The sequence below is a fragment of the Bolinopsis microptera genome, chromosome 5, assembly GCF_026151205.1.
Source record: "Bolinopsis microptera isolate Bmic1 chromosome 5, MBARI_Bmic_1.0, whole genome shotgun sequence".
Classification (NCBI taxonomy): Eukaryota; Metazoa; Ctenophora; class Tentaculata; order Lobata; family Bolinopsidae; genus Bolinopsis; species Bolinopsis microptera.
This window is the reverse complement of record NC_087076.1, coordinates 16,215,919-16,231,361: the sequence shown is the minus strand read 5'-3', so window position 1 is coordinate 16,231,361 and position 15,443 is coordinate 16,215,919. Positions and strand designations below refer to the sequence as shown.

General features: G+C 36.7%; 1 protein-coding gene across 3 annotated transcripts in view; it reads right to left on the bottom strand.

The window, feature by feature from the left end:
* The window catches only part of LOC134816129 (glutaminase kidney isoform, mitochondrial-like), a 42,642-nt gene that overhangs the window by 13,985 nt on the left and 13,214 nt on the right, over positions 1 to 15,443 (bottom strand). Inside the window, exon 2 of one of the 3 annotated variants that reach the window (XM_063824889.1) lies at positions 1,162 to 1,276. The exons of the other annotated variants lie outside the window; for them this stretch is intronic. Within the exon in view, the coding sequence (XP_063680959.1) occupies positions 1,162 to 1,274 (113 nt within the window). The 5' untranslated portion in view covers positions 1,275 to 1,276. The remainder of the gene's footprint in view (positions 1 to 1,161; positions 1,277 to 15,443) is intronic. 3 annotated transcript variants of the gene reach the window in all.

Here is a 15,443-nt window from a genome sequence, read left to right as displayed (position 1 = left end):
GTATAAAAAAATGTGTAATGACATGTGAATGTGATACGTGCGCTGATACAATATAGTGTGTAACATATGTGAAACAAACAGCAAAAGATACATCGGTAGGAACGTTACATAGCTTTAACATTATGACAGTATAATTTAGTTCGCGAAATGTGAAAATAGCAGCAAAGAAGCAAGACATCAACACATGATAATAACCTTGTGATCACTATGTACTAAATTCATGTAGTAGCTAAATGCTTGTAACTGCTTGATACACAGCTGCGTGTTTAACAGTAGTACTGATATGGGCTAGGTTTAAACTTCCGCGTCTGCATAATAGCATGGTCTAATCAATGTAATGAAACATACATATACGAATATCTAGGAGTACGCAAGACGCTTGTAATAGAATGTATAGGTACTGGCATTGGGCCAATCTTTAATTAAAGGTCCCGGATTTACCAGACCTGTTGTTCCAAATGCGAGGAAACATGCACATGAACAAAGCAGTTAAAAGTGATGCAAAGTTCATTCTACTAATCAGACAGTCATTCTCTTACAAATCTGTTTAAATCACAACACATGCAGATCATAATAAGCTGACAAGCCAACATGTCAGTATGTTGGTTAAGTCTCAGTTAGATCGAAGGATAGCAATGGAGTTAACTTCAACTGTGGAGATCCGATAGTGTTGAGATCCGATAGTGGTGGTTACTAGATCCGATAGTGGTGGTTCCTAGATCAGATAGTGGTGGTTTCTAGATCCAACAGTGGTGGTTCCTAGATCCGGTAGTGGTGGTTCCTAGATCCGATAGTGGTGGTTCCTAGATCCGATAGTGGTGGTTCCTAGATCCGATAGTGGTGGTTCCTAGATCCGATAGTGGTGGTTCCTAGATCCGATAGTGGTGGTTCCTAGATCCGATAGTGGTGGTTCCTAGATCCGATAGTGGTGGTTCCTAGATCCGATAGTCATGGTTCCTAGATCCGATAGTGGTGGTTCCTAGATCCGATAGTGGTGTTTCCTAGATCCTTGTAATTGTTCACGGCTCTTTTTTTTCAAAAGTATAAAATAATAATTGGTAGTTAGCATGCGGGCAATAAGGTGGACATTGAAGCGAACCCCTGTATCTCGTATATCAACAAACAACCTGTTAAATCTTTATTACCATGACAACAACTCACCAAAACCTTAGCAGACCTTTTACTGTTTCTTTTTTATGCAACTTAGCTTTAAGCCCAGAAATATCTCGAACTTTATTCCATCCTTTCGTGGCAATGGTATCATCCTTATTCATCTGCAGAGTAGGACTAGACTTCAGTCATAAAAGACGAGGGTACGGTATGAGTTATAATAGCATAATTAATCTAGAACAAGAAGCTTAAAACAAGATTATTCGGATTTATAGAACATAATATAATGATAAATATATTATATCATCAAAATACATAAAACATAATATAATTTGCTTAAACATGTGATTTATCTAGTCTAACGTGAAGAACTAGAAAAAGTATCTGGAAGCTAAAAACTTAAATTGAGGAGATATATGACAAGTCATTAGGATCATTGCTTTTTAGTGAAAAGGAAATTCAGCAACGTTTGATCCGATAAATGTATTACTGTAGTAATTTCGTCTCTAAGACCCTAGCTAGACGGCACGTAACGCGTCACGTAATGAATTACGAGATGGAGTCGTCGTTCAAGCTAGACGGCACGTTCTGCAGACAGACTGCAGCACGTGGTCCGGTCTTTGATCCTAGCTAGGCGGCACGTAACGTGTTACTTGATCTTTAACCGTTTATGAAATATGAACTTGTCAAATGTCAATATTTGTTGAGTTTTTGCAAAATGTCCAATTTTAGACTCGACACAAGCCTTCTTTATGATGGAGCTCTTATCTATTTTTGAATTATGTTGTTGATGTGTTTAAATTTTATTTGTTGGGAATTTATTATAGTTGGGCCTTCTCTTTTCTAACCGCCAACAAATCATATGATCTCAATAATTATTGTTGTTGTTGGCCAGTTGACGGTGCCGGTGGTTCGACCGTTTACAAAAGGTTTATTAGAATATAATTATAATATCATAACTAAAACTAAAGTAACACAAAAGTTAATTAAATATCATCAATGTCACGTTTAATGTTGGCCTTGTCAATGACAAGCTATGAAGAAATCATTGGACCTCAATCATTGCGATTATCATTACTATTGCCAAACTATTGAACACATGAAACATATAATTGAGTGTTGAAATGTGACCTAAAATCTACAGGGTGGGCCAAAAGTCAGTGGACATACGTTGGCCTTAATAGCTCAGTCACTGAGTGCCCAATTGAAATAATTCTTTCTGGTATGACTTACTACCACCACTGGTTCGGGAATTTGTCAAACCGAAAAATATTCGAGTTCATTTTTTTCAAATGAAGGTTAATTTTTGCATTTATTTGATAGTTTAGATAGTCGGATCGAGCTAAATTTTATTGAATTGTCTTTGGCCAATCGAATTACGTTTGTCCTGAAAAAAATTAGAACTGTAGCTTCTCAGATGACCGAGATATGAAGCATAACGAGTTTATTCATTATGTGTGATGAGAGGCCGACGACCAGGCCCCCTTATTATTAGGGGTCCCACGTAGATCAGATCATATAATCAAACTCCTCGTGACGAGCGAATATGCTCCTGGTGCAATATAGTCTTAGGTTCTGGTATTATTGAGAATGAAGATCACTTCCTTAACCATTGTGATCTTAACGCTGCATCGAGGCGAAAAGTCCTAGACAAGATTCAGTCACTCATATCAAATCCAATCAAACCGTCTGCGACATCTTATTCTGTTCACAATGTCATCCCTGGAGCAAACGTCCTCAAATTCATCAGCAACAACAGTGAAATCATTGAACTTATCACGTACGAAAGTCAAGTCCACCTCACGAGAGTCGTTGCTAGGTTTGCCACTACGTGTTTTAACAACCGCAAGAAATTTGTTGACTCTCTGGCCAGTACATGAACAGTGAACACTGAAAATCACTGTACCCGCTTTTGTTTCTTTTCGCGCAACGACGAGTGCAAACTGCAAAGTGACCTGGCTCAAGCATTACAGCATCACCAAGGCGACTGAAAACAAAATATTCTATGTCAAATCTTTATTTTTCACTTTAGTTAAGTTATATTAATATAATAAATTCAAATCTTATGATATTGTTATTATCTTAACAGTTACTATTGTAGCTCAAGATTTTAAATTTGTATTCCTTGTATTGTATTCCTTGTATTCCTTGTATTCCTATCACCAATTAGTGACGTATAATTAGTGATGTGATCCATCAGTAGAATTTAACTGACCTAGAAATGGGCTAGATACAGGGTAGAGTTCACATGTCAACTCTGTACATCATGGCATTGCATTAAGAAGTAAACATGATCTTTAAGATCTGACCGCTTGACTCGTATATCACATAAGTGGTCGCATTACAAGGGGGAAGCTTCGATTCCAAAATCGTATATCGAGAGGTAGGTACTACTAAAAGGTACGGGCTTCAGTAAAGTAAATCGTTGACACACCCTTTTGATCGCAACGTGTAGCAAGTAAACCGGAAAAAATATGTTAGGCTCATAATGATCATAATGATCATTATGCAAACATTCACATGACGATGACTCACCCACTTAAGGAATTGTGCGAGAAGATGAACAATCAACAAAGGCAAAGATGAGGAAATAAAATAATGTGTAATGCGTGTTAGGCATAAGGTAAGTTAGGCATAAGGTTAGTTAGGAGTTAATTTGTTAAGTGAAATTGAATCATGAGATTTGGAACAATGAGAACATTGATCAATTGTTAAGACAATATATACAGACAACATCTCATGAGGGTAAAGGAAATATTTCTATGAACGTAGTGATCAGGAGTGACAGCTTTATACTCGGACGACGAGCCCTCGGTCCCCACAAAAGATAATCTTTATAATTATAGTTAAGACTAGTAGTACAATCTGTGTAAAAGAACTAATGGTCAGTCTATAAAACACATGAAAAGCAGTGTGCTCCATACCCCTTAGTCTCTAGCTTTGTTATCAAAACACGTGATTCGATCATGTGATGTTATCTCATTGTAAACAGGGTTTATTTGTTTTATTACGTGTAGTATGGTAAAGTATTAACACAATTTAACTAATAATATTATGTGAACAGAGTCGACATGTGAACTCTACTCTGTATCTAGCCCATTTCTAGGTCAATTAAATTCTACTGATGGATCACATCACTAATCATACGTCACTAATTGGTGTCATGATCTGATCTCCGTGGGACCCCGAATAATGAGGGGGCCTGGCCGTCGTGCAGCCTGTGTGATCAGGTGATTGGTCTACCTAATCTGAATCACGTGATTGGGTGACCCCGTTAACCACCCCGTTAAACATTATGGGAATTGTTAATGGTGCCCAATGAAGGTGTCTTGTCACGGTGTCACATAATCACCCAGTCAATTTTGTTAGAGATACAGAAAATGCTTGATAACTTCGTCATTTCTAATCCGTTTTGCCTCATGTTTTCAGATCATTAGTACAGACAGATCCGTCTGAAAAAATCGATCTGCTGACACTCAAAGCTTTCAGAGGATTTTTGACGTTTTTGAGTCCCATTAGGTGCCCTTTATGGCTGACCAACTTTTCCAAACTTTTCCACTTGTCTTAAGGCCACTTTTTGCCACTTTACCACTTTTTACCACCTTTCTTGTTTGTCGAATATCTTTAGTTGTGAACATCGTAAAAGGTTGCGAATCAATCAAGTGTGTTCATATTATCAGGAAGAAAAACTTTTGTTCAAACAATTTTTACGTCAGATAATAAGTTAATTGGATAATTATCAATTAACTAATTAGCAAAATTCTAAAATTTTTTATTGGCTCAAAATGATCGGAATAGCTTAAAACACGCAGAAAAGTAGTTTTTAGAAAAAATTCTAAAATTTTTCACTTACATTTTTTTTTCGAGACTTAGAAAAAGTTTCGAAAATTCAAAATATTTTTTCCGCCAAAAGTGATCAAATCGCATGAAACACGGAGAAAAATGCCTTTCAAAAAAACTTAGTGAATTTTTCGTTTCAAGAATACTTAAATCGCCAATATTTGTAGTTGGAGTTCAGTAAATCTCGGCAGATTTTAGTAATCAGGAATTACTAAGTGAAGAGGTCTGAAACTGAAAAACGTTACCCATACGATCGCGAGGCGATATAAGAGTTTCATAAACTAATTTTCACAGAAACTGCACCAATGGCACAGTCAAGATCGAAACGATAGCCTGCTCTACTGTCATTTTATTGATTTCAATGATGAATCGGGGTTAAGATAATCACATTTGTAATAAATAAAACATCTCTGTACCGTCAATTGTGCTAATCTAAACCAGCCTACTATACCTGTATTACCAGACCTCTTTTTTTCCTCGACAATCAAACCAAGTTGTTCATATCGCATTTGGTGGGTGATGTAAGTAGTAATACATATCGAGCTGTATTCAATCACAATACGACACAATGCAATACGTGTATATTATATTATGGCCCTTAATGAGGTATATGAAACGTTCTATACCGTTAACCGTACACTTCTCGTTTCTCCCGTGAGAGGCCCAGTATGGAGAGTTTTTACAGTTTATCACGAAAACGTCTACTTGGCCTCATGGCTCTTTGACAGCTCAAAGAAAGCAAGAAAATACCAGAAAGCTTAAAATTTCGACTCGCTCTTTTCAATGCTCTTTGATCTGTCCCACATTAATCCTGAGCTGATCATCATGGCCCCGAATATCCTACGGGAAGAACCTGTATTTTTACCTCACGACGTCCGGATTTCAAATCAACACCCTCAATAACATTAGCAATCCTTCCTGATCAGAATCTGTCTCTATTAGCAATTTCCAAAATATCCTGACTCTCGTGGAACATTTTACTGAATTAATTATTACTGGTTCTTTACTACCCCTTGCCCGTCACTCGTATCTACATCTTACCCTTGCCAGTATGTTACCCTTGCTGATTTTACTTTTAGCCGACCCTGACATATGGGGGTGATTTGAGGTATCCAGCATAGCAAATGAAGCAATATGCAGAACAATACAAAACAAGTCACAGTAGATGTTGGAAGGTGTATTTACACTTGCTTCCTGGACCTGGCTGTTCCTTATAAGGAACAGCCAGGTCCAGGAAACTATAGTTTCCTTGATCTGTTCTTGCCTTCTTCGAACTGTAAATGAGCCATGTAATGACTATGAGGCCAAGTATACGTTTTCGTGATAAACTTTAAAACGTCTCTATACCGGTTTCTCACGGTATAAAGCGTTACATAAACCTCATTAAGAGCCATATAATATACACGTATTGTGTCGTATTCTGATTGAATACAGCTCGATTATCGATATACGTGTATTAGTTTCAATACTTTCAACACTAATATATATCAAATAATTTGAATGACAGGATGGATTACTGAGGGCACTGTGTTAAGGTGATTTAAGTGGGTCCCAATCTCCACCGACCATTCTTCTTTGTGTCATAAATACTTGCTTCATCATCTCCTTTTAATAAAAATCACGGTGTCTTTATTGACTAAGCGCATTACTACTTACATCACCCACCAAATGCGATTTGAACAACTTGGTTTGATTGTCGAGGAAAAAAAGAGGTCTGGTAATACAGGTATGTTTAGATTAGCACAATTGACGGTACAGAGATGTTTTATTTATTACAAATGTGATTATCTTAACCCCACTGATTCATCATTGAAATCAATAAAATGACAGTAGAGCAGGCTATCGTTTCGATCTTGACTGTGCCATTGGTGCAGTTTCTGTGAAAATTAGTTTATGAAACTCTTATATCGCCTCGCGATCGTATGGTTAACGTTTTTCAGTTTCAGACCTCTTCACTTAGTAATTCCTGATTACTAAAATCTGCCGAGATTTACTGAACTCCAACTACAAATATTGGCGATTTAAGTATTCTTGAAACGAAAAATTCACTAAGTTTTTTTGAAAGGCATTTTTCTCCGTGTTTCATGCGATTTGATCACTTTTGGCGGAAAAAATATTTTGAATTTTCGAAACTTTTTCTAAGTCTCGAAAAAAAAATGTAAGTGAAAAATTTTAGAATTTTTTCTAAAAACTACTTTTCTGCGTGTTTTAAGCTATTCCGATCATTTTGAGCCAATAAAAAATTTTAGAATTTTGCTAATTAGTTAATTGATAATTATCCAATTAACTTATTATCTGACGTAAAAATTGTTTGAACAAAAGTTTTTCTTCCTGATAATATGAACACACTTGATTGATTCGCAACCTTTTACGATGTTCACAACTAAAGATATTCGACAAACAAGAAAGGTGGTAAAAAGTGGTAAAGTGGTAAAAAGTGGCCTTAAGACAAGTGGAAAAGTTTGGAAAAGTTGGTCAGCCATAAAGGGCACCTAATGGGACTCAAAAACGTTAAAAATCCTCTGAAAGCTTTGAGTGTCAGCAGATCGATTTTATCAGACGGATCTGTCTGTACTACATATGCAACATTTAATAATCTACCGTCTCTGAAAAAAGGCGTTCAGAGAAAACAATATAGGTGTTTTAATATTGAATGGCCGTGGTCTAAAATATTAGAATTTTCAAATTTTGACGACGGAATCCTCGAACCAGTAAGTACAGTAAGCCATCTGCAAAGCAACAGCTCTCAAATATAAAACACGGCGGAGCCGGGAGGTATTAAGGCCAACGTATGTCCACTGACTTTTGGCCCACCCTGTAGAAATTTACGCTTAAGATAAAGAAAGTTAGGACCTTTTCAAACTTATCATTTTTGCCACGAAGAGATGCAAGTGTTCAGAACTATTATTTTAGCTATTATTTTAATCTAGATGACTTATTGGAGTGGGACTCATTTAATTATATTATGCAGAGTGAATGTATTATATCATTAACTGGAGTGTGCAATAAGCTAACGAATTATGAAACATTATATTCAAACTGAAAAAAAATTAACTATTCAGCTATATTAAGATGCTACCGAAGGAGGACTATGATATTCTATCAAAAGATTTTACATATCTACATAGATGTTGTTTCGAAAGAATGCAGAATCGTTCCTGGCACACCAAAAAGACCTAAAGCATATAAACGTTATGAAAACCTTTAAAATAACGAAAGCAACGATAATTTTGCTTCACATCAATTTGTTGAAATTTCGTCCACCTCTTCAAACTTGCTTTTATGCATTTTTCCATGTTGCCACAGAAGTACCAGTACAACAAGAATCATCTAATTGTTCAATTAAAATAATTTCGACTGTACAAATCTATTACATTTATTGAACTGTGTAAAGTGTAATTTCAACATTGGTCTATGAGAAAGGCAAACGTCGCCGGAATGTTCACGATACCGTACCTGACGTTCTAGGTTTTACTCATAATATCATGAGTCACTGTAATTGTATTGTTATGTGCTCGGCTAGCTCGAAATTTGCACAATTTCGACGATTTCGAAAGTTAATATTTTTAAACATTTCCTTGTGTTTGAGTCAGCAATCTCTCAATTACTGACTGATGAATATGCCAATTTTACTCGGTCAATTTGGTATTACGTTCATGTGTCATCAAACTGTCGTGGGAAATTAGCAGAAACTTATCGAAATCGCGAAATCGCGAAATTCTCACCTTTCGCACGGGCAAACTTTGAAGAGACGTTGAGTGCGGATCGAATGTTGAATCGTCGTCAAATAATGACGTTTTTGTAGGATTGAAGCTATTATAGTTTAGACAATTACCTTCAATACCTGTGGTCCAAGATGGCTGTATCGTACTTTACAATTTCAAATCTATGTACGTCTAGCCGGCTGCGAAAAATGTTTCAAATTTCAGGAGTATCGGGAAGTGGGTTTTCTGGAACCCCGTTTTACGACAGATTTTCGTGATATATACATAAATGTAGATAGTGACATAACTCTGAGCAAGCAAAATAAGTAAAGTTTTTTTAATTGGCCAGCGGAAAGTGGTTTAATTGGTAGCTTTACATATCCTCAGTAATTATATGCACGGTCATTTATTGCAGCAGCAGCTCTATCTGAATATAATACTGCAACTTGAATGAGTTAGTGATCGAGAGCTACACTGACTCAAACAAAAGGAAACGTTTTTAGAATAAAAGATAAAATTTCGAAATCGTCCACTCTTATCTACCCAATTTTCGGTTTTGATTAAAATCAAGTGATCGGAAAATTTGCTAAAACAAACATAACAAGCGAATAGAAAAAACACACCAATACTAACAACATTTACATTAATAACCAATGTGCAATGCAGATTTTTTTATACTTTCAACACTACTATATAACAAATAATTTGAGATTATGTGACTGATTAAATGCTGAAGATAAAAGAAATATATTCATTTTGCTAAGATTATGTTTGCGTTTCATTGCTCAACAGCTGTTCAAAGGATCAAATTTAAGAATGCAATGCAGATTAGCTGATTTAGATTAGGTTAGTCTGTACGTGTACGCCGTTAAAAGTAGAATTACTATTAGCAACATTAAGAACCTGAGGCTTGACGACATTATACAATGAGACAATACTCGACTTATTACATGTAATTCCCTTTGAATCACAATACTATAATAGCCTTAGGTTAACGAAGAAGCGTATAACTAAGTGCTAAGGCTATTATATATATTTATATAATAGCGTGTATTACTGAATAACTTGATGAGGTAGCGCCATGTCGAATGTCGATCTATCCCACTTCAATTTCAAATAACACCCGTTAATTTGATTGCCTAACCCTCACCCTAACCCTAAACCTAACCTTATATTATTACCTATAAGTATAATTAGACTGGGATGGGCCCATTTTAGTGTTTCCCGTAGTAAAAAGGAGAGTCTTGGGTTTGGTAATCTGAGTGGAGTTCGAAAAAGTCTCTACGCGACCATGTTCAGAAGCTGAGATGAATACCTTATCGGACCTTATTTGGACGGACATTACTTGAACGCTGGAGGCCCTAGCGTTCACGTTAATGTCCGTTCAAATAAAGTCCGTTCAATTAATGTCCGTCCAAGTTAAAGTCTGTTGAATTTTTTTCAACAATTTTTCCATTTCGAACTTTTTGTCCAGAATATGACAACTTTTTAATTTCAGTCAATTTCAATTGCTATCATTAGACTAAACTATATATCGTTGAATCAATAAAAACAAGGTATCATAAAATTTTAACAATCTGAATTGTAAATATCACATTATTGCATGATCACTATATATCTTGAAGTTGGGGGGGGGTCCACGTTAAAAAAAGTTAAAAAAGTTAAAGTAATTAATGTTAAATTTCAAAATTCAGGCTTAGAAAGTTTAACTTTTTTAACATAAATTCAAATTTGGGTTGAAATTGCAATGGAGTGAATATTCTAGACTAGTTTACTTTTAGGTCATGCGTTGGTATTTTTGTTAGTCATTACATGTAGGAATATAGGAATGCCCATGACAAGAGTAAAACAGTCATATAATAATAATAATATATAAATAAAATTTGGTAGCTTAAACACAAAATCTAAGCCCAGTGGATAAACCACAAAACTTATGCTCTATTGTGTGAAACAAAGATACTAGATCAAGATAACTATCAAGGAGTGTATGCATAGGTCATAAAAAGTTTTGGAACGAAGATGACATGCTTATGAAGCAACCTAACAGTCTAATTGCTAATAAGTTCAAAAATATCATGAAATTAGGTTGCATCCTAAACAGTTTAAGCAAATAACATAAAGTTATACTGTCAATTAATCGCTCATGCCATAACTTGGTGAGTTTTTAATAATGTTTTGAACAGATCAACATCAGAACAAGTCTTAATTAATTTCAATTGGTAGTTGGTTCCAGATTTTCGGAGCAACAGTCTGAAACGCTCTTGGGTGCGATCTTGTAGATCCAACAGGTAGGTGTAAGGAGGAAGTTCTTCTGCTACTCGAACTAACAAATGTTACTAGATCACACAGATATGCAGGAGCAACACCATTGACTGCTTTGAAAATCAGTAAACATAACTTAAACTCAATCCTCTCCTTCACCTTGAGCCAATGAAGGGATTTGAGCTTCTCCTCGACTGAGTCTCTCTTCTTTAATCCAAAAGCTAGACGGCATGCTCGGTTTTGAATGTTCTGCAGCTGCGCAATTGAGGCTTGACTACAACCATAGTAAAGCGCATTGCAGTAGTCAAGCGATGAGATTACAATTGCTTGAGTCAGTGTTCCCATCTGTTTGGTTGTTAGGAATTTTTTCATCTTAGCAAGGTCTCTTAGTTTTAGAAAACACGATGTTTTAAGTTGCTTGATTTGCTCACCAAAGTTTAGTTGAGAGTCGAGACGAAATCCGAGGTTCTTTGCAACAGGTGACAGCCTGACACACGTCTCAGAGTTAACAAACACGCCCCCTATAGACAGCTGCTGGAGAAAAAGTGGTGTCCCAAAAACAAGAATCTCAGTTTTTCCTGCATTGAGCTGTAGATAATGTTTTTTCATCCAGTCATTAATTTCTTGAAGACATTTGGGAACATCGTTGATAAGGACGGTGGGCTCCTCGTTTGGCTTGAAACTTTTATACAGCTGATGATCGTCTGCGTAACCCTGGATGGAGAAGTTCAAATCATGTGCCGCTGTGTACAAAGAGCGAATATAGATGTTGAACAGGACCGGACCCAGCAGAGCCCTGTGGGACTCCAAACTTAATCACTATCTCATAAGATTCCTCATTTCCAACTTTGATCGTTTGACATCTACCTGTGAGGAAGCTGCTGAACCATTTCCAAGCTGTCCCTGTTATTCCCAACTCATTTCTGAGGATGTTCAGTAGTTTGCAGTGGTCAACTGTATCAAAAGCTGCGCTGAGATCTAGGAGAAGAACAACAGTTGCCTTGCTTTCTGTAGATGCAATGAGCAGATCGTTAACAACTCTCACAAGCACTATAACATAGGTACAACCGATAAATAATTGATACATTTGATCATTACAATAATAAATTATAATTCATAGAAATATAAAACAGCTGATTCATAAATAATTTTTAAAAAACAACAGATTCCATTCACAGTGTCAACACTGAAAATAGGGTTATAATAATCTATATCATTCAATCTAGTGATACTAATCGTAATGAATTAATAACTGAATAAAATTCTAATGATGTTTCATAAAAGTTATCGCTCAAACAAAGAGTCACTGTGTCACGATATTATATTACAAAATTAAAAATAGTGTCTAATGATATTTCATAAAAGTTATCGCTCAAACAATGAGTCAATTTGTCACGATATTATATTACAAAGTTAAAAAGAGTCACGTCTAATAATGTTTCAATGTAAAAGTTATCGCTCAAACAATGTGTCAATATATTATATTACAAAATTAAAAAACAGTGTCAATGAAGTAAAAATTTAGAACTTCACTTGTAATACGATTAACATCATACGGTTGAGGAATCTTCATTATATCACGACATACATCATTATTCAGTAATGAAAATAGATGTTCCTCAATAATCTCTTCCTCGGACATTCCTGATGTCCCAAGACTAGGGAGGCTACCTCTTATGGCCAAACAACTGGCTAAATGGCTCTTTAGATTATGAGAGCATCTATGTTTTGAAACAGAACTTCGATCTGGTTGTTTCACTTTCACACACCCCAATAGGTTCTTTACCTGCTTTAAGACTTCAGGGACTTCATTTTCAATATCTTTCGGGCTATCAATTACATTTAGATATTTCTTTGAATCCTGATTATTTTCTATTTCATTCAACGATCTATGCACAAGTTCCTCATCGTCACAACTTTTCAAATTGCTTGGACCTAGTGATCTAGTTAACTCTAGCATTACCGCAATGTGGGAAATCAAGGCAAAAGAATGCTTCCCTGTCACATTTGCATGGACATAATTAGTAGACAGCTTTCCTTGTATTTTTGGAATAGTTTGAATGGTTTCCGATGACAAGATTGGTTTCACTCTAGCTATTGGGCATGGCTGATGCACAGTATTCTGCACCAAATCATCCGTACTCTTTGTTCCATTCTGACATTCCGGGGTAGGTAAAATACTCATCATCCGACGACGTCTTTTCTTAGATTTTAGTCTTAATACCTGCTCCATGGAACGCACAATTGATAACGTAGGACACCTGGATTTTTTTCCTCCGAAAATATTGTATATATTCTGTAGGCAAGCTTCCTCTTAAGAACACCCAAGTCTGAATAAAACCCGGTGAATTGCTTTGGCCTTGATAATCTGGCCAGGTACCATGTCGTTACACTTCATCAATTCAATTTCAAAATTCGTCCTGACCGTGCATCTATCTTTAATCGTTTCGGCATCGAGCGCCTTTCTTCCGGATTTCTCCTTACAAAGTTTGTTTTTCGGCGTGGAAGTGCCATCTTCTGTGGCGAATCTTGTAGAAAGTTTGTTTAAAACAGTCTCTTTCTTCGCAATCACAGGCTTATCACCTTTTCCATCATGTGCTGGCAGTCTAATTGTACTCAGAGAACTTGTTGGAGGAGTATTTCTAGAGTTCAATTTGTCCCGATTTCCCTGCTGATTCTCATTCTTGATTGCAGTTCCACCTTCAATGAGTCGTGTAGACAACTTGTTAAGTGCTGTTTCCTTCTTTGAATTTAACACATTCTTGCTGCTGTTTATCTTATCAACATCAACTGGTCGTCCAATTGTGAATTTAGAATTGTCTACTGTGGGAGTTCTCGTGGTTAAATTATCAGTGTTAGCCCGCAAATGCAAATGCTCCTTCTTCTTCAGACCCGTCGATGAAGATTTATCCATAATCATCAATTTGCTTTGCACCGTCGGTTTCTTAATCTTTGGAATCCTAAAAGTAGGGACAGCTCTCCTTTTGAATGAGTTGCTTGTTATTATCGCAGTAGTGATAACATCAGCAGATGATTCGTCTTCAGAATCATATTGAGTTCTAGGTTTTGATGAATCAGCAGCCCTTTTTGAAGTGTTGACAACAACTGATACGTCCTCAGTAGATGGTTCGGGTACATGGATTACAGCTGGAGGAAGCTCCGGAGTATCAATACCTGATGATGTGTCCTCAGTATATGGTTCGGGTACAGGGATTACAGCTACAGGAACCCTTCAAGCGAATGAGCGACTCTCCTGATGCCTTCGCTAAATTGCAACGTAAACATCTGTCGTATGTGAGACTTTCCATAACCCTTCCGCACTTACACCGCCAAGCCATATTCTTTTTTCCTATTATATGAATGATTATATTAGTAAATTATACAATTATGTGTATATATAGATACAAGGTGTTTTTTTTGTAGAGTTATCAAATCAGTTACAACTACAGAAAACGGTGAACGGACCGAATCACTACATGACTGAATCCCTAACGGACTGAATCACTACCAATCACTATTGGTAGGGATTGAGGTATATTTTAGGACTGAATCACTACCGGACTGAATCACTACCGCTAATATCTAAACCTAACCACTTTGATGTGATCCCTACTGAACTTTGCAATAAAGGCATAATTATTCGTATTTCATTAGTTAATTATTTTATTTTTTGTTAATTATTATTAGATTTTTCGTGATAATTGACTAAGCAGAAATTTGGTCAAAGAATAATAGATAATATACTGATACAGTAATTTAAATCACACAATAATAAGTAAACATTAAAGCATTAACCCAAAATATTAGATCCAACAGCTTTCAGAAACTCTGTAACATCCCCAAAGTTATCATAATCATCAACAATAAGTTGCATCTCCAGGTCAAACTTCTCCCACTTTGCTGCTCTCTTGAAGGGTCTTCTGGTGAGGATGTTGGTGATCTTCATGTCTGTCAAAGCCTGCTCCCTCTTGATGCACTCTAAGAACTTCCAGATGGAAGGGTTGTGACAGTTGACCAAGGAGGCGAAGCCGCTGTTCCAACCCTCTGCGATATTGCTGGAGCGAGGTAGTAACATCTGGGACGCTTCGTGGTGATTCCAGGAGTCGTGCCTGAAGAGATGAGGGGTGGAGGTGGTTCCGATCCATGTCGACTCAAAGTATTCTTTCTGCCAGGAATAAACTCGATGGATGAGGAAGACATAGTGGTATAAGATAAACACAGGCGTTGCGGGTTTATATATTATTCCCGCTAGCTGATTGAGATACCGAGCATGTGAAGGTTCACATCACTGTATTGTCGTATAGCAGGTCATTATGGATGACTTGATCCGAACCAGTTCTCGTTAGGGCTCCTCGTTGCGTACGTAAGTCTGTGGATCACATGTCTGGCAGGCCCCATAGCAAGCACTCCATGAGAGCACCGGCTCAGATCACGTCATGATATTAGACTAGTGAACTAAGATCAACTGGTAGGGATTGAGGTATATTTTAGGACTGAATCACTACCGGACTGAATCACTACCAGTAG